The 20370-nt window shown below is 41.5% G+C and overlaps 1 protein-coding gene, 1 non-coding gene and 1 pseudogene across 3 annotated transcripts; 2 read left to right on the top strand and 1 right to left on the bottom strand.

Moving 5' to 3' along the window:
* The first annotated feature begins 269 nt into the window (after nucleotides 1-269).
* LOC115190799 (sterile alpha motif domain-containing protein 9) lies at nucleotides 270-9888 on the top strand. Of its 2 annotated transcripts, XM_029748883.1 has the most exons (6): nucleotides 270-565; nucleotides 1719-2005; nucleotides 2762-2863; nucleotides 3394-3465; nucleotides 3833-3887; nucleotides 4104-9888. In XM_029748883.1, the coding sequence occupies exons 2-6, from the start codon at nucleotides 1746-1748 to the stop codon at nucleotides 9027-9029; spliced, it is 5415 nt and encodes a 1804-aa protein (XP_029604743.1). In that variant the 5' UTR covers nucleotides 270-565; nucleotides 1719-1745; the 3' UTR covers nucleotides 9030-9888. The 2 variants fall into 2 exon arrangements, with proteins under 2 accessions (XP_029604743.1, XP_029604751.1); XM_029748891.1 differs by lacking the exon at nucleotides 3833-3887.
* Nucleotides 9889-12849: 2961 nt separating this feature from the next.
* trnal-cag (transfer RNA leucine (anticodon CAG)) lies at nucleotides 12850-12932 on the top strand. The gene has a single exon. It is a non-coding gene; the product is annotated as a tRNA-Leu (tRNA).
* Nucleotides 12933-16435: 3503 nt separating this feature from the next.
* On the bottom strand, nucleotides 16436-20355 carry LOC115191574 (GTPase IMAP family member 7-like; annotated as a pseudogene).
* Between the last annotated feature and the right edge of the window lie 15 nt (nucleotides 20356-20370).

Consider the following 20370-nt stretch of genomic DNA (forward strand, 5'->3'; position numbering starts at 1 on the left):
AGCACAAAACTGGTCCACTGGCTCAATTCCCAGACTCTTTGCCTTCATAAAAAAACAAGACAGTCGAGCCGAGAGTTGAAGACGGGTAGAAAACACAAACGATCCTGCATAGAAGAAGCTCCTCAAACTTTTTTTCTTTCTTATTTTATCTTACCGGAGTCAATAGGTTTTGCATTCTACTTTCTAACGTATTTTAATCCAAAACACAAGTATCTGAAATATATATCCAAAGGTACCTCCCACACACCCTAACTCTGCCCTTTGGTTTCCTTATATGGGGATCATGGGTAGGTCTAAAGTATGACCGGATATCAGCCTCCACACCTCTTCAGACGCAGGCTAAGGATCTACTAGCTGTGAGCTACTAAATAGACCATATTTCTCCTGTATTAGTAGCTTATGAGGTTAAATTCGGCACCTCGGTGCCCCCCGGAATACGTGACGAGTTAGTGTTTCATTGTCAAGAATACTGCTGGGAAACGGTTACTGATATTTCTGTGGCTGCACAGGATCTAAGAGCACACCTTTCAATCTGCAGATATGAGTAAAGTTAGGACTCTGAGTGGTAAGGTTCTGTTTAAAGTCTTGGATATATTCCGTTATTGTCTACACAAATGTTTTCTAAACTAAAAATATCGCTGTAATTATTGTAATTATTACAAATGAATGCAGCCTAATTACGTTTAGCTAGTTATAATAATAATAATAATAATCGTACTGATTATTTCTCATGCAATAACTGAGATTCTGAATGTATAAATCAGACATAATCCGTGGGTGATGAAGTTCCAAGTATACTCAATAGCGTACTGAAATCAAATGGCTCCTGAGGGAAAATCTTATTTGACGTAGCAAGTCTACAGTACACAGTCACAGTACACTCCCTGGTATATTATGTGTCTCTGGAATGCAGAAAGACAAGCTTTCATTCAGTCTACTCCTTGTTTGATGAAGAGATAGGCAATGAATAGGTTTGTTTTCTTTTCATAGTAATGTTTGGGAAGTAAGCCGTTGTCAAATAACCATAACACTGTTCAAATCACAAGTTCATATGAGAAGCTGAAGTTCCGGGTTAGTATGACTGTCAAATGAAATTTACTGCATGTGCAACCACTGCTGAGTCATCGAGGGGAGGTGTCTGATCTTGTATCCCTGGACCATAGGAGAGAGTAACCAGATTACCTTTATCCACTTTGGCTATTGTTTCAACTGTAGTTTTCTACTGCATGGGAATGTCTGCCTATTGAAGGTGACACAATATGATACACCTTTTCTACAAACAACATAACTACCACGTTTGGGAAACAATACATTTTCTACAAGAGTATCCCAAGTGGTTTATGTACAGAGGAGAGGTATTCGTTTGTTGTGGTCATATGGGAATGTGTGTTTACTAGACCTGTTTCTCTATGATTTGGACAAGAAATCCGGTACATTGCTTCCGCTTGTTTCAATGCTGAGAGTTTCAGAAAGGGGATGAAGTTAGCGGGAGATTTTGATACATGGTTAAAGAGCATTTTACATTTTAGTCATTTATCAGATGCTCTTATCCAGAGCGACTTACAGTTAGTTAGTGCATTCATCTTATTAAGACAGCTAGGTGAGACAACCACATCACAGTCATAGTAAATACATTTTTCCTCAATAAAGAAGTTACTGCTAAAGAGCAGTTTTTCGAATCTTTCCTCCCACCCCTCTCGCTTTGTTTTCTTTGTCAGGAACCTGAATGCTGGTGTCGAGACAGGATGAGTGACAACACTGTATCGCCTGAGGGTGCAGAGAGTGGGAAGAATGAACATGTCCACCACTGGCTACATAGTAGTCCCTCTGCCCCACAGGAGTATAATGAGGACGTTGCGGGGTCAAGTCTTCTCTGCCCTGGTAAACAGGGCTTGGTGGCCCAGGAGGAGAGAGCAGAGTCACCTAGCTGTCTGTCAATGAAGAGTGATCACTCAATGGGTCAGCCAATCAACTTCCACCGAGGATATGGCACAAGAGACAAAAGGTTTGGGCCTGTATTCACAGTCTCTGAGTAGGAGTGCTGCTACAAGATCAGCTTTGCCTTTTAGATCATAATTAATAATATTATATGGACAGAGGGGAACTGATCCTAGATCAACACTACTACTCTGAGACACTTTAGGTCTTTTTGCACTGCAATGTTCTTAGCCCTGGGCTAAGACTGACCCTGGGCTAGCTTATCCTGTGTTCACACTAACATTTGTTAATCCTGGGCTAAAATATCCTGGGGACAGTGGGGAGCAGACGTTAGCCTGCCTGCATAGCAACTGTTTTTGTTAGCCATAGCAACCAATGTTTTCGCAACGATGAAAGTATTTGTTTTTTTGTCAGGTTTTTGTCCTCAGATGGAAGGATGAAATAGTATAAATGTACTTATTAAAATAGCATGCAGAACTCATCACAAGCATATGCAGATTAAGTGAAAATGCAGCTATTGTGATTGGACAGTGAAATATTCTATTCTATTCTTGACCCCCGTTTCACACTGGCTATTTTGGCACCGGGTTTCTGGGTCTAGTCCTACAAAGGTGGACCTAACCCTGCTCCGGAGTAAGGCCAGCTAGCCCCGGGATAAGGTTGGTGCTAGAATGTGCAGGTGTGAACACTTGCATAGCCCCAGGCTAAAATCTCCATAAACCCAGGGATAAGGAGACTGCATATGGGTGAATATGGGTCCTGATTTCCAACTGTCTTTACAAGCTATGTTATAGGCTTAGAGTACTGACTGTATTTTTCACAGGGAGGGTGCAGAGTCACCTACATCCAGCTGTGTGTCAATGAGGAGTGACCGCTCAATGGATCCACCGATAAACTACAAGAGAAAGTTTATTCCAAATCGCAGGTAATTTATGATTTTCACAATGAGGATGTTGCAATGTGTCAATATGTCAGGCAATCGACTTCCACGAGGTCACGGCACAAAAGACAAAAGGTCTGGGCCCATTTTCACAGTCTCAGAGTAGGAGTACTGATTAGCATCAGTTTTGATTAGCATCAGTTTTGATTAGCCTCAGTTTTGAATATTATTTTGCATATGGTCTGATGACGGTTGACTGACCAAAAGCTCAGCCACAATTAAATAAATACTTTTGCATCTGACTGGAAATGTGTAGCGACTTTTTCCTGTTTCTCCAGTTTAGCATTTTGACTCCAGCACCTTCACTAAATTGGTTTGGGTGTGTGGTAGATTCTGCCTATTATCAATTAGATCATAATGATTGGACAAGGAGGACTTGATCCTAGATCAGCACTCCTACTCGGAGACACTTTGAATATGTGATTTCTAATAGACATCTTGCAGATCGGTAAAAGTGACTGTACATCTTGAGCATAGGATTGATTAAAAACACACCTCAATTTATTTTTTTGCAGGGAGCGAGCAGACTCACCTACACCCAGCTATCTGTCAATGAAGAGTGACCAGTCAATGGGTCCATCTTCAAGGTAATTTATGATTTTAATTGTATCTAAAGTGTGTCATGTGGGAATTAATTACCATAAAAAAATCAACAAAATGAAAATACACAATACCATGCATGTATGTATAAAAAAAAAAACACATTTGAGGTGATCCAAAACATCAATTTGTTTAATTTCCCTGTGGCTCAGTTGGTAGAGCATGGTGTGTGCAACGCCAGGGTTGTGGGTTTGATTCCCACGGGGGGTAGGTACAAAAAAAAATGCATGAAATGAAATGTATGCATTCACTACTGTAAGTTGCTCTGGTTAAGAGCGCCTGCTAAATGACTAAAATGTAAAATGTAATTTCAAATGAATGTATTTCCACCTAATGTATTTCCACCTATTGTAGGATGATGACATCAGACACAACACAACTGTCCATTGGTGGAATGCATGCAACAATGGTATGTTTGCAAGTTTTACGCTGAAACTCTATGTATTTATAGTAAATGTATATTCAGTGGATTGTTCTTAGTTTCAATAATAATAAACAACAGGCATTGGTGATTTGGCAAATAAAAAAATATCAACTATATGTGCAGGTACAGTAACTGTTAATTGGTTTAAAAAGAAATACAGCTGCCTATGTTGATGATCATTTTTATTCCTTGGGTTCTCAGCTTACAGAACATCATGGCATGAACAGAGTCAGCGACCTCAGAGAATTACCACAGAGAATCGAAGACTGGACTAAGGAGCATGTGAAAGAGTGGCTAACTAGTAGCCTCAAACTCCCTGAGGTCGCAACAAAACTTTATGAACAGGATGTGTCAGGAGCTAGCCTGGTTTGCATTGAGAAACAGGACTTGACTGATTTAGGTGTTAAGTTTGGGCCTGCGATTCAAATCATAAAAAATGTAGCGATACTGAGAAACGACTTGGAGAGTTCACCGAGAAGCATGATTTCCCCTGAGAGTGACCCCTTCAGAAGACAGGAGAGATTTAGATTTAGATCCATACCAGAAGCTAGGATGGGGTCACATGAGGAAACTCTGGATTCTGACAGTGTGAAATCGGAGTCGGTGGCTCCAAGTCTAAGCTCTTCATGGACATCAGTGGAAGAACTGAGACATTCCGATTCAGATGTTGCATCCCCCATTCAACTGCCAATGAGAGAGTCGGAATCCATTCCAACTTATGGAAATATGGAGGACAATACGAGACAAAGTGAGACTTCCATCTCATCATTTGACCTCTCGAGAGAAACTGCTCCGAATCCGGAGAAGAGAATATGTCCCCCACGTCCCTTTGACAAAAACGACCTATCGTTCACATACATACAAAATGATACCCTCCCCCCTGAATCCGGTCCAAGCAATCTCATTGACCCGGTACATGAGTACAAGCTCCTGCCAAGCACAGAGGAAGCCAGTGAGATAGGTATCCTGGAAAAGTTCAGCAACGAAGTGTTTCGTTTTTCCGCAGCCTGCATGAACTCTCGCACCAATGGGACCATTCATTTTGGGGTGACAGGCGGGCCCGGACACATGCATGGACAGGTGATTGGGCAAAACCTGCCATCATTCAATATGTATACAGACAGGTTTGACTTGCGTCTCAAGGAACACTTTGGAGAAGAAACAAATATCGCAAGAGCATGCATCAGGCCTCCAAAATTCTTTCAGGTTCAACGTCTAGATGGCGCGACTTCAGACAAGTGGGTGATAGAAGTTGATGTTGTCCCAAGTTATTCACAGACTCAAGAGAAGCTTTTCTATACCTCAATAATATCTGAACAAAATGGAGAAGAATACAAAACTGAATGTCTATTTATTCGACAAGGCCCAAAGAGCATCAACATTCTTGCAGACAATAATCCCAGAAGTCTTCAGGAGAAGATGAGAGGTTTGACAGAGGAAGTCAAATATTGGTCATCAGCACGCAAGTCAAAAGAGGAGAGCAACTGTCAGCAGCCCAACCAAAACTACCAAGGGCAGAGGCTAAAACAATTGATAACTCATGGGAGAGACACACTTGAAAACTCATTGCAAATTATAGTTGTCACAAACAAGTGCCACCCCAGTCAACTTGAACATTTGGGTTTTTTGAAAGAGATGAAGTTGTTTGCAGTGCTCGAGTTTGACCCAGAATCTGACATGAACGGGACATGCAGTTTCTACAGAACAGATCGCATAGCTAATCTTCACTACCCTCGAATGTACAATACCAATGACAGTGTCTCCACTGTTATCGGAAAGCTGAACTTGTTTAAGCAGACAAGCTGGGTCTTTTGTAATGGTCGAGCAAATGAGGTCAGTGAAGCAGACAGACCTTTCACTACCAGTGAATGGCTGAAAAAACGTGCTGGAGATATCAGCGATATGGTTTCATTTCTCTGCAATCCAGATGTCTTGTCAAAAGACAGATTACTTGTGGTGTTCATGCTTCACTCAGGAGTCACTGACATCTCAAGCCCTATACTTGAGGCCTTTTGTGCGATCTATCGCACTCTTGAGGGTGAGGATAATATGCTCTGCATATGCAAAGATTCAAATGTATTCAGTCAATGGAGAGACATGATAAACACTCGCTGCAAAGTGGATATCACCAGTAAATGTATCTATGAATTGAGCCTGAATGAAATTGACTGCACCATCAGGAAAATCAAAGAACCCCAGACACGGTCCTCTAGGAGATATCTACCATCTTCTGGCTCCAGTTCGGTCCTCCTGACACAAAAAGATGAAGAGCTGATGACCGTACTTGATATACTGAGTGAAAATGAATGTGAGAACACTGAAATTGAAACCAATGACAATTTTGAGGAATTCAAGACCAACACGGAGGAGGACTTTTACAGAGGCGGACAAGTGACTTGGTGGAACTTCTACTTGTCCGAGAGGCCAGGTTGTCTGCCATTCATCAAACGTGACAAGTATGAGGATCTTCACAACCTGATCACACCTACAGAGGGGTACACATCGCCATGCATAATAATAAACCTCTTCCATCATCCAGGCTGTGGTGGAACAACACTGGCCATGCATGTGTTGTGGAACTTGAGATGTAAATTCAGATGTGCCGTTCTGAAAAACACCACAGTACAGAACAGTGAGATCGCAGTCCAAGTCACACACCTGCTGACCTGTGGCAAAGAGAAGCAGTTGAGTTATACTCCTGTTCTACTCTTGGTGGACAACTGGGAGGACGTTGAAGACCTACAGAGATGCATACTAAGTGCAGCAAACGAGAAGAAAAAACCTGACACTCTGATGGTCATCATACTGAACTGTGAGAGATCACAGATTCCTGCAGTGAGCTCCAGAAACAGCCGACTTGACAACGTCTTCATGATCAACAAACTCTCCACCAAAGAGCAGAGCTTCTTTGAGGTGAAACTGAAAGAGCTCAAAGGTCACCATGAAAAACCTGAAACGTTCTATGCCTTCATGATCATGACAAACAATTTCAGTGAGAAGTACATAGAGAATCTGGTGCGCAACACCCTGAAAGACCTTGACACCTCCAGAAAAGAAGGTCAGCTATTTTCACTCTTAGCTTTGCTAAATACATATGTGAACGGCTCCTACATGGCCCTGTCCCTCTGTGAGGAGTTTGTGGGGATTAGGAATGCTATGTGGGGAAAAGAAACACTTGAGGACAAAATGAACCCATACTCCACGCTTCTGATCCATTTCAACATTGAAGAGCACGGCACCTATCAGGCAGTTCGGTTTCTACACCAAATGATTGCAAGTAATTGCCTCAAAGTCCTCACCGGAGAGCACAAGCTTCAACTGGGGGAAATAACAACCAATCTGTTACACTGTGACTTGCTGTACAAATCTGGCATGGGTAAGGACATCCTGGTTCAAAACATCCAAAGTATGCTGATCACGCGGCAAAGAAAGGAACTTGGACATGACAAAGATACACTGTTCTCTCCTTTGATTGAAGACATACAGACGGATGAGGGAATCAGCCAAATCAAAGAAGTTCTTGTAAGAGCAACAAAGAGATTTGACAAAAATGCAACTCTGCCACAAGCTTTGGCAAGGCATTTCTATCTGAAAGAGAAGGATTATATATCTGCTCTGCAATGGGCCAAGGATGCACAGCAGAAAATGTACAATTCTTACATTGCTGACACATTAGGACAGGTGTACAAAAGCCACCTAAAATATGAAATTGAACATGCTGAGGAGCTCACTCCAGAAGGGTTAGACAAATGCCTAAAATTAGCATTTCAGGCCACCAAAGCATTCAGAGATTCACAGGAACTCGCAAAGAAGGATGAGCCAATGGGTTCCCTTGATCTGCCCAACAGAAAGAGGCAAGGAACCTACAACACATCTGGGTATGTCGGTGAAATGGAAGTTTCAATTATTCTTTTTGATATCATCAAAGATATTCCTTTTTTCAACAAAAGTGATGCACTCCAGCGAGACAAAATGCTGCAGTTCCTCAAAAACCACTTGCCAGTGAGTGATTTTCATGAAATAACAAACAGTACAAATGATCAATTCATTGCTGTTCTGGCAGACCACGAGAAATTCCTGGTCTCTTTGAAGCCACGGCTGAAGGAGATGTTCAGTTTTTTTGAGAACTACTTCACATACCTGAAGCCAAGGTCAATTGAGAAGGAGACAGCAGAGGACAGAAACAAACGAAAAGTATCAGAGCACTTCAAGAAGTACATTCACATCTTCTGTTCCTCGGGAGAAGAGAGGGCCTCTGAAAGGGCCAGTAAACCAAAACTGAGTCTCCGGCAGGAGACAGAGGAGCAGCGAAACTATTTGGAGCAAAAGCGAGCAGATTCATTTGCTGGTCTTCTCCAGTGTCTGAATGAGAAGAATGGGAATCAAATTGAATTAATTCTGAAGAAATGGCAGTTCATTGTTCAAAATTCTACACGGAAATTCATGGCTGACCGGATCAATTTCATCCTTGCAAACATTGTTCTTCACTGCATTAAGCCAAGCTCAACATTGCTGAAGAGGTATGAGGAGCTGGTCTCCCTTCTCAACGAGGCACTGCAAGAAGAGGGAACCCATTCAAACTGCACAGAGCTGTACTACCTCTCAATGTTGCTGATGTGGCCAAGAAAGGACAACCTGCTTGAGAGCACCACAACGTTCAAAAACATTGGCACGTATGTCACTTCATCGAAAAAATCTTTCCATCGTCGCTTCTCCCACATGTTTCCGTCGAAGAGTTGCATTGCACATTTCTACCTCGGAAAATCAAGAGGACTGAGAAGAATAATTCACAAAGGCAGGCTTGATCAGTTCCTGTACAAAGAGGGACCCAAAACCTTACACAAGAAGGCCTCATCCAAAGATAGACCACCAAACCCGCATCAACTTTGGCAAAGTGGAGCAATATGGAGGGATCCTGAGATACAAAACCTGTTACTACGGGTCAAAGGGAAAACTGAAAACGGTGACATTTATGTTTACTACGGGGGCAATCTGAAAATCTCAGTGCGTCCAGTATACCTTGGTGGAGTCCGGAGTGGATGCAGCACGGAGGAGGTCTCCTTTTACCTTGGATTCACCATGGAGGGACCCGTAGCTTATGACATAAAGTATGAAAATGACCAGTAAACAGCTTACCATCAGGTAGACTGAGAAAGGGACGCAAACGTTCGCACTTAGGGAAAGGAAAGGCTTCCATTGAAGTTATATAGGCCTAGAGGTTTTGACTGGGGTGAATGTCTGTAAACCAGGACAGAATCACATTAAGTAAGATACCAGTGTGCTCTTGTCACTGTGTGAGGAAACCCAACCTCAACCACCTGGATATAATCAAAGCAGAGAGAACAGGTGTCGGGTGACATGCAGCAATGAATCATTCATGCTTTTAGAGGTGAAACAATGATAATCAATCTTGCATCAGAATGGATTGCAATGTCTCTAAATACCTGTAATTGTGTCTCTAAGTCCCTGTAATTTTGTCTCAAAGTCCCTGTAATTTTATATCTAATTCCCTGTAATTTTGTTTCTAAGTCCCTCTAATTGTGTCTCTAAGTCCTTGTAATTTTGTCCCTAAGTCCCTGCCATTTTTCTGTAAGTCCCTGTAATTTTGTCTCTAAATACCTCTAATTCTGTCTCTAAGTCCCTCTAATTGTAACATACAGTACTATACAGTAGCAGACCAACGAACAAGGATTGTAGACCTATAAACCACGTGCAACTATTTAATGCTTAAAACATGTATTATGGTTTTGCATTGTGTTTGTTGAAAGTATGGAATGATTATTATGTTACAAGGCATATTGACTTTCTGCACGTTATGTAGCTTCTTCAGATGTTTGTCTAAATACATTAAATTGCATGGTTATTTGAAATTAGAGACAGTAATTAGGAGAAAACCTATTGTCAATGTTTGTTCATGGAATAAAGGATTGCATTACTATACATATACACTGCTCAAAAAAATAAAGGGAACACTTAAACAACACAATGTAACTCCAAGTCAATCACACTTCTGTGAAATCAAACTGTCCACTTAGGAAGCAACACTGATTGACAATAAATTTCACGTGCTGTTGTGCAAATGGAATAGACAACAGGTGGAAATTATAGGCAATTAGCAAGACACCCCCAATAAAGGAGTGGTTCTGAAGGTGGGGACCACAGACCACTTCTCAGTTCCTATGCTTCCTGGCTGATGTTTTGGTCACTTTTGAATGCTGGCGGTGCTTTCACTCTAGTGGTAGCATGAGACGGAGTCTACAACCCACACAAGTGGCTCAGGTAGTGCAGCTCATCCAGGATGGCACATCAATGCGAGCTGTGGCAAGAAGGTTTGCTGTGTCTGTCAGCGTAGTGTCCAGAGCATGGAGGCGCTACCAGGAGACAGGCCAGTACATCAAGAGACGTGGAGGAGGGCAACAACCCAGCAGCAGGACCGCTACCTCCGCCTTTGTGCAAGGAGGAGCAGGAGAAGCACTGCCAGAGCCATGCAAAATGACCTCCAGCAGACCACAAATGTGCATGTGTCTGCTCAAACGGTCAGAAACAGACTCCATGAGGGTGGTATGAGGGCCCGACGTCCTCAGGTGAGGGTTGTGCTTACAGCCCAACACTGTGCAGGACGTTTGGCATTTGCCAGAGAACATCAAGATTGGCAAATTCGCCACTGGCGCCCTGTGCTCTTCACAGATGAAAGCAGGTTCACACTGAGCACGTGACAGACGTGACAGAGTCTGGAGACGCCGTGGAGAACGTTCTGCTGCCTGCAACATCCTCCAGCATGACCGGTTTGGCGGTGGGTCAGTCATGGTATGGGGGGGCATTTCTTTGGGGGGCCGCACAGCCCTCCATGTGCTCGCCAGAGGTAGCCTGACTGCCATTAGGTACCGAGATGAGATCCTCAGACCCCTTGTGAGACCATATGCTGGTGCGGTTGGCCCTGGGTTCCTCCTAATGCAAGACAATGCTAGACCCCATGTGGCTGGAGTGTGTCAGCAGTTCCTGCAAGAGGAAGGCATTGATGCTATGGACTGGCCCGCCGGTTCCCCAGACCTGAATCCAATTGAGCACATCTGGGACATCATGCATCATGTCTCGCTCCATCCACCAACGCCACGTTGCACCACAGACTGTCCAGGAGTTGGCGGATGCTTTAGTCCAGGTCTGGGAGGAGATCCCTCAGGAGACCATCCGCCACCTCATCAGGAGCATGCCCAGGCGTTGTAGGGAGGTCATACAGGCACGTGGAGGCCACACACACTACTGAGCCTCATTTTGACTTGTTTTAAGGACATTACATCAAAGTTGGATCAGCCTGTAGTGTGGTTTTCCACTTTAATTTTGAGTGTGACTCCAAATCCAGACCTCCATGGGTTGATAAATTGGATTTCCATTGATTCTTTTTGTGTGATTTTGTTGTCAGCACATTCAACTATGTAAAGAAAAAAGTATTTAATAAGATTATTTCATTCATTCAGATCTGGTATGTGTTGTTTAATTGTTCCCTTTATTTTTTTGAGCAGTATATATATTTGAGAGTATTTTTTTCTCTGAATGTTCTGTAAAACAATTATGATTATATAAAAACCGTTACCTGCATGTCTTGCACCCTACTGAAAATATTTTAATATTTTAATTTGTTACACCTTTCAAATCAAATCAAATTGTATTGGTCACATACACATGTTTAGCAGAGTTATTGCAGGTGTAGCGAAATGCTTTAGCTCCGACTTCACAGTAATATCTAACAAGTAATATCTAACAATTTCATAACATATACCCAAAACACGCAAATCTAAGTAAGGAATGGAATTAAGAATATATACATATATGGACGAGCGATGTCAGAGCGTCATGGACTAAGATACAGTAGACAAATATAGAATTAAGCAATAAGGTACGAGGGGGTGTGGTATATGACCAATATACCTCGGCCAATATACACTTTTGACCCTGGTATTGTGCCAAATTAATATTCCTAACCTACAGTAAAGCACTGTTTGATTATGTTGTTGTTGTGTTTAATTTACCAGAAAATGTTTCATGTGCCACTGGCTTTTCTATATCTTACTATTTGCCAATGTTCAGCTGGAAAACTATAGAAAATGGCCATCCCTGGAATGTACTGGTCCTGATCAGTAGGAATGTTATTTTTCAAATGCAAACACAGCAGGCAGATAGAGACTATATTTCATGATTTTATTAATTTGCTAAAAAAAAGGATTTTGCTCTGTTTTACAGTCACTGAAATACAGTTTTTCAAAATAACTGGTCTGACAGTACCCTCTACTGGACCAACACAAATCACACACTGACAGTGTGGGGCCGATTACCTGTTAACTAGGTATTCTTGTTATTATTTGTTTAAACAATAGGGTCCCCCAAAGACGTGTGTGAGGTGCTGATCGTGAGAATGTAGACTTTCTCTCAGTCAAGCTGTCCAATACAATAATGGTTGATGTTAAAAAAAATACATAAATAAATAAATACTATTTTTTTCCGAAAACAGGTAGACAACATGTAGTGTCCGTAAGCTTGTGTACTTACTGAATCTGTCTGTCTGCCATTTGCTCACATTACGACGTAATAAACTTCAGTAGGGGTTAGTGTTCCCAAAACTATAGCCTAACAGACTGCTACGCCTTTATAGCCGCAAGAAACATGTATTATAAAGTTAGAGATAGATAGCTAAAAATAGTAGGCTATTTACCGGATATCTAAATGAAAGCAAACCAACGCAAGGTTCGCTATTATGAAGGCATGTCTTTGTAAAACATAATGAATAGCAAACGTTTGGCGTGGCTTTATGCAATGGTAGCGTAAAAGCGTGGATAAAGTTCTTCATTTTTACAATGTATTATAATTTCAGTATTGTCTAAAAGACTCATGGTAAAATAACCTGGAGTGGATGGTCACGTTCATCTACTTGTATATCAATAGGATTTTGTATGTCAGGATGGCCGAGCGGTCTAAGGCGCTGCGTTCAGGTCGCAGTCTCCCCTGGAGGCGTGGGTTCGAATCCCACTTCTGACATTATTTTTGTAATGTAGATGCTTTTTTCTTTGTAACATATTTATATTCAACAAGAAATGTATGTCAGAAAAGGTTGTTCAGTGTTAAGACACTTTGACCCAAAATTTAAATGTACAGTTCAACCATTTCACTTCTTTAAGATATTTGCTTCCTTACATTGAAAGCAGGCTATGACTGTGAACGAGTCACTGCAATACACACTATGGTTTGGTAAACTAACCACTGCACTGATTTTGCAACATGTATAAATGCAAAGAGAATAGTCAAGCATGGGGTTGTGCCAATAATTTATAAATACACTAGATGACATGTAGGGGGCGCTGTGTTGAAGCCACTGTGCCTCCATCTTGGCACTCCCCCACAATTTGTAAAACATATTTTGGAAGCTATAGAAATGCATTTATTAATGACTACATTTGTTTTTGCCACATGTATTCTATTACAGACACCTAAATGCATACTTTACAATTATATTATTTAAGGTAAACATACAGATTAAGATATATACACTGCTCCAAAAAATAAAGGGAACACTTAAACAACACAATGTAACTCCAAGTCAATCACACTTCTGTGAAATCAAACTGTCGACTTAGGAGGCAACACTGATTGACAATAAATTTCACATGCTGTTGTGCAAATGGAATAGACAACAGATGGAAATTATAGGCAATTAGCAAGACACCCCCAATAAAGGAGTGGTTCTGCAGGTGGGGACCACAGACCACTTCTCAGTTCCTATGCTTCCTGGCTGATGTTTTGGTCACTTTTGAATGCTGGCGGTGCTTTCACTCTAGTGGTAGCATGAGACGAAGTCTACAACCCACACAAGTGGCTCAGGTAGTGCAGCTCATCCAGGATGGCACATCAATCCAATTGAGCACATCTGGGACATCATGTCTCGCTCCCTCCACCAACGCCACGTTGCACCACAGACTGTCCAGGAGTTGGCGGATGCTTTAGTCCAGGTCTGGGAGGAGATCCCTCAGGAGACCATCCGCCACCTCATCAGGAGCATGCCCAGGCATTGTATGGAGGTCATACAGGCACGTGTATAACAGATAGAAATATGAGTTATAGATCCGTCATTGTCATTGAAATCAAGTCTAAGAAGCTGTAGATCTATTCTATGTGCTCTATTTCTATTCTTCCCATTCTTAACTTTCGTTTTTGCATCTTTAACTTTAGGTTTTGTTCACCAGCTTCAAACAGCTGAAAATATATTTCACAGCGGTTTCGATGGTACAATGACTCTACGCTATACTCGCTTGTTTTGTCACAAACTTATATTAGGCAAACTATTAGAATTTTAGCAACCAGGAAATGGCAGAGAGATTTCTGCATAGTGTACCTTTAATTGAAATACTGTAGAATTCCATTCATTCCTATGGAGCACTGCTCCTACTGGGGAGTGCCAATATTCAATTCATTGGTGACAGGTGTGGTTAGAATATAAAGGACAAAATATTATGTCAGCACTGAGCTCAATGTCTGCAACTGCCCAAGCTGCAACATTCCAAACTTTACAAATTGTGAGTAGCCTGGTGGAACCAGCCTGATCACTGCAGTCAGCAGCCAGCAATCAGGTTGTTTCCACCAGGCTGTAGCGTGAGGGCTATTTAGGGGAAACTTTGGTCATTGTGAGGGCTGTTTTTAGAATTTTCGTAGTGTCAGGAAATGGATTGTGATTCTGCAGACTAAGAGTGTCTTCTCCCGAGTGGTGCAACAGTCTAAGGCACTGTATCTCAGTGCTAGAGGTGTCACTACAGACCCTGGTTTGATCCCAAGCTGTATCACAACCCGGCTGTGATCGGGACTCCCATAGGGTGGTGCACAATTGGCTCAGCATCATCCGGGTTAGGGGAGTGTTTGGCTGGGGAAGGCCATCATTGTAAAGGAAGTATTTGTTCTTAACTGACTTCCCTATTTAAATAAAATTATCTGGGCTATTATGATGTTTTGAAGCCATGCATACACATTTTACATTGCATGTACACATACATAGCTAGTTCAATTGATAAATGAAATTAAAAGTGATGGTAACTTTGCCCACAGTTTAGATTCTACCATCGGTGTGTATTCATGGATGCCAAGGGAAGCCAGGTTCCCCCCCCCAAAAAAAAATAGAATGATTTATCCTTCGTCTCTCTGTTTTTCATACTTTTCCTTCAATTTGCAAGAGGCTGAATGTATCTCACCGGAGAAAGCATCAGAGCTAGCGAAACAAAGGCCATCTTTCTCAGTATGTGTAGCCCGGCTATCGGATGCTGTCTTGACAAAAGATTATGACATTGTTGCTGCACGTAGCATTGAATGCAAGGGAAGCCAGCGAGCATTTGGCCTCCCCTGATTAAATGTTTTTAATAAATGATAACCAATCATCATTGAGCTAAACTGAGTGAGCTCAACTGTGAATGGCTCTGGCACACAAAAGAAAATGTCAAAGGAAGCCAGTTTGGATTTGGCTTCACATCAATCACATCACAAGCAAAACGGAATTGACATAAAAAAAAGATTGCATCTCTTTGTATCGTTGACCTCCGGTGGCTAGCTAGCTAAAATTGTCCCTTTCTTAAAATAGCAATGGATGGAAATAGGGATTTGGACAATGATTATAACAGCGATTCTGATCCAACAATAAATTCATACATTGTCCCCCTGGCCTGAGGGGATGGAAGTTCAATATGTAGCTAGATGTAGTAGGCTAATGTTAACTAGCAGGCCTGGCGCATCGTTGCCCATGAAAAGAATTTAGGCTAGCAAGCAAGCATTTTAGCCAAATATATACATATTCAATTAGGGAACTCCTACTGTGAAGTGTGCATGTGCAATAACTCAATTCGTTTTGGGAACAGAGAACTGCATTGAGATCGAATGTTTCATCGATGAGAAAATTATCAGAATGCCGGCCAAAATCTTCTCCCACTGCCGGACACTGGGCTTCCTCTCATCAACATACAGTATTTGGTGGTGAGTGGAAATGCCAAATGGCTGCTTCAGATTTATACATCTGGTGAACCGTCTGGCTCATTGTTCTACCTGTGCGTGTGCTGTATGAGAGTCATAGACCGTTTCGGCAACATGAAAGACAGGAGGATGTCTTTGGCGTTTCTCTACAAGTAGGGTGAGTCAACATGTATTTTCTACTTGCTCGCATGCATGCACACACACACACACACCTACAAATCAGTGCCATGCACAGCCACATCATATTTAGCTTACGGGAATGCCGCAGGTACTTCATGTTTTTCATGGAAGACCAGGTGTGTTGAATTTAGGCAATCATTGAACTGATCAATTAGCTGGTATGGTGCCTAGTTGGAACAAAATCCTGCTGGACCGGAGACACTCCAGGAACAGGGTTGCCTTCCCTGGCCTACAGGAAAGGGCTAGTTAGGGGTTGTTTTTGAACAGGGACCCTTCTTCTACATGCAAGGCACTTCTGATTAGTGTTGTTACTGTAAGTATCATCATTTGGGAATTACCAGCTTTAATAAACTGTGTCATGATAATGCACCCACTGCTGCACCAACTGGTCCTCCAATAGCAGCTCCAATAGTAGCTCCACTTGCAGCAGCCGAACCTACAACAGCAAGATAACGCCCAGCTGTGTTTCTTTCAGCTTTCTCTCGAGCCTCTCTTTCATGTTTTTCTCTCAGCTCCTTTCTTGCTTTCTCTTTCCTTCAAATTTTTTCTTCAGTTTCTCCTCCTCTCTGTTTCTCTTCTCTTTGTTCTCTCCGAGGATTCTGTTCTTCTCCTCTTCAATCACTCTCTCTGCCTCCTGGAACATCTCAGTGGTGTAGTAGCTTCCTCCATTCATCTTCACCATGTTGTTTATCTTCTCAAGCAGCTCAGTGACCTGGGAGCGATTCTTATCTTTGTTGTTGAAGACGTGATATCCCCCCTTGCATTGGTCAACTAAGCTTACTAGATTTGCGTTTCCAGACACAAATTCTTCAATTGTTTCGTCCTCAAGAAGGTCTCCATGTGTGAAGAGAACAATGGTGTATTTTGATGCTTCGGCACCAAAGAGTTTCTGCATCATTTGCACTGTTTTCTGCTCTTCTTTAGTGAATCTTCCCAGCTTGATCACAACCAGGAACACATGGGGACCAGGAGAAGAGAGGTTGATGCACATTGTGATATTTTCTATTGCTTCCTCCTGTGTAAACTTTGCGTCAAACAACCCTAGGGTGTCAATAACAGCCACACTTTGCCCCCACACCATCTCTCTTTCCTTATCACAGTCTTTAGTCACAGAGTTGGAATGTGAATGTGATTTGAACACTTTCTTCCCCAGGGTGGTGTTTCCTGCTGCACTCTTCCCAGCTCCAGTCTTCCCCACCAGCACAATCCGGTTCTCTCTTGGATAACAAGGAAAAGTTGTTACTGTATACTGTTTTTGTTGTAAAAGCAGCTGTTAACTGTTCATGGGAGGCCCATGGGAGGCCCATGAACAGGGTGGAATTAAAACATCACACGTCAGTTGTATTCAGCAACCAATCAACACTGCAGAGGACATAGCTTACATGAAAATGCTTCATCACATTTATTTATTTTCAAAGACACAACTAGGCATATCAGACTTATGGTTGTTGCACCGACAAAACTGGGAAGTGGAGAAATATAAGAAGTATGGAGATTAACAGTAGTGTTCTGACAAGCACACATATTACGCTGTAATTTAGCCCATTCCTTGTCTGGATTGATAATTGTGGTAACCCGTAACAAAAATCGAATAAAAAAGGTAGAACAGTCCATATTGTACAGTGAAATGAAGACTAAGTAATCACCAGTCATGTTTAGGTTTTGGAATGCTGTCAAGCTCTTACCAGGTCTAGTGTTCCTAACCAGAGCAATCCGGGTCTCTGTTGGATAAGAGGGAAATGTTGTTACTGTAGAGAGAAGTGTGATGTTGATGTTCTTTCTGTTTGGGCATCGTATAGAACAGCTACTAATGCTACATTTTCAGTCTCACATTGCTTCTTAGACTTACATTATTGGTCTAAAAAATACAAACTCTAAGCAAATTAACAATGACACTATCTACAGGTAACTGCCTAAATAAAGGAAACACCATTGACAGAGCTGTCATTGTCCATTCCTTGCCTACCCACTAAGTTTCCACATTAGGCAAATATGGCAGCAGTGTCTTACTGCCTTGGGTAGAGCACCAGTTGAAAAAGTCTAATATAATCGATATTGTGTGGGACACATAGAGAGAAGATGTATAAAAAAACTAAACGAGAGAGAAGCAAGGAAAAGGCATCTGAAAGAATGTTGGGGAGAGAACCAACTTCCATGTAAGTTCTCTGACTTTCTCGGAAACTGGATACAGACATCATTGTCCTCCTTGCTTGTCTGCTCTTCTATCTTACCAAGGATAATCCAACCATAAAGCCGTGGGTTCGCTTTTAGTATGGGGAAAAACTACCAGATTTGAATCAACACCATCTACGAGAAGCTTGGAATGCGCTAGAATTTGGCTTTGTCAGGCTTCCATTCATTTACAGGTTACAATACAACCTCACAGTTTCATGGGAAGAGAAAAAGTCATTTCCAGAGGGGCAATTCCACATTAACAGAACTACGCTTTGACTTTTTCACTTAGAAAATGTATGCCAAACAAAAACCATTGAAATCAAAGTTTAACTAACCACATAACTCGCTGAACAAGGGCTACTTTAAACAATTTCCACTGAAAAATGTACAAAAACGAGTTTAGTGGAAGAACTATGCAGATAGAAACTTTGGTAACGGAATAACCTCAAAATCTCCCTCAGGTTTTTATGCCAACATTTTGTAAATGCTCCGGATTATGTTTCAAAAATGTCTGCAGAAAGAATATGGTGTCAGCTATGACATGACACTATGAGTTTGAAAAAAAATCTATTTGGGTTGTTAAACTTCAGTAAGTGAAGTTGATTTACACCCAGTAACAGAATTACATAATTGGTCCCTGATCGGTACTACACAGAAATGCATAATTATGGACATGAATGTCATTCTCATGTTTCACAAGTTTGGACATCACAGCACAACACAGGAGAGTAAAGTAGGCCATAGTAAAGTAAAGTAAATTACAGTGCAGTACAGAAGAGCCGAGTAGGGCAGAGTACAGTACAGTGCAGTAGAGTACAATTGTATCGTTCCGTACAATATGCTGTACTCTACATTTTACTGTACTGTATTGGCCTACTGTATTGTACTGCTGTATTGTACTCTACTCACTGTACTGTGCTTCTTTATTTTTACTACTTTCTACATTGTAGAATAATAGTGAAGACATCAAAACAATGAAATAACATATTTGGAATCAAATGATAGTCCCACCAAGCGCAAACCAGCCTTGGGCTGCAATTTCTGAGGCTGGTAACTCTAATGAACTTATCCTCTGCAGCAGAGGTAACTCTGGGTCTTCCATTCCTGTGGCGGTCCTCATGAGAACCAGTTTCATCATAGCGCTTGATGGCTTTTGCGACTGCACTTGAAGAAACTTTCAAAGTTCTTGAAATTTTCCGGATTGACTGACCTTCATGTCTTAAAGTAATGACGGACTGTCGTTTCTGTTTGCTTATTTGAGCTGTTCTTGACATAATATGGACTTGGTCTTTTACCAAATAGGGCTATCTTCTGTATACCACACCTACCTTGTCACAACACAACTAATTGACTCAAACGCATTAAGAAGGAAAGAAATTCCACAAATTAACTTTTAACAATTCACACTTGTTAATTTAAATGCATTCCAGGTGACTACCTCATGAAGCTGGTTGAGAGAATGCCAAGAGTATGCAAAGCTGTCATCAAGGCAAAGGGTGGTTACTTTGAAGAATCTCAAATATAAAATATATTTTGATTTGTTTAACAAGTTTTTGGTAACTACATTATTCCATATGTGTTATTTCATAGTTTTGATGTCTTCACTATTACTCCACAATGTAGAAAATAGTAAAAAATTAAGAAAAACGCTTGAATGAGTAGGTGTGTCCAAACTTTTTTACTGGTACTGTATGTATTCATTAGTTACTCTCATTACAATAAACGTATTACATAGAGCGTATTAAAAAAATTGCATATGCAGTCTTTCCAAAAGTTTCACAGATATTAAACTTTGTCATCCTTTTTGAATGTCAATTTGGAAAGAACACCCATTTGTAATATCAACACATGCAACAAGAATTTTGTTCAGGCTTGTGTCTTATAATAGTAACGTTATAGACGTCCTTACCTTTGCCTGCCTGTTGAGTTGGGTATCTGGAGTCATATGTCTACAAGTGGAGATGTACAGTAGCTGAGGTTTTATAGCAATGTGGGGCCTATTCTTAGTTGTAGGGTACTAGGGGGTAACTAGCCCCCTGGGGTACTTTCCCCACCCCCTGTAATTCAAATAAAGACCACTGACTTACTGGTGTTCTTCCATGCCGTCCATGGGAGG

The sequence above is a fragment of the Salmo trutta genome, chromosome 4 (assembly GCF_901001165.1).
Source record: "Salmo trutta chromosome 4, fSalTru1.1, whole genome shotgun sequence".
Taxonomy (NCBI): domain Eukaryota; kingdom Metazoa; phylum Chordata; class Actinopteri; order Salmoniformes; family Salmonidae; genus Salmo; species Salmo trutta.

Bases quoted from the DNA above. Each gene is read 5' to 3' on its own strand.
- LOC115190799 (XM_029748883.1), top strand. From the start codon at position 1,746: ATGAGTGACAACACTGTATCGCCTGAGGGTGCAGAGAGTGGGAAGAAT. The intron at 2,864-3,393 runs GTAATTTATGAT...ATTTTTTTGCAG, and splicing joins AAGTTTATTCCAAATCGCAG to GGAGCGAGCAGACTCACCTA. The intron at 3,466-3,832 runs GTAATTTATGAT...CACCTATTGTAG, and splicing joins TCAATGGGTCCATCTTCAAG to GATGATGACATCAGACACAA.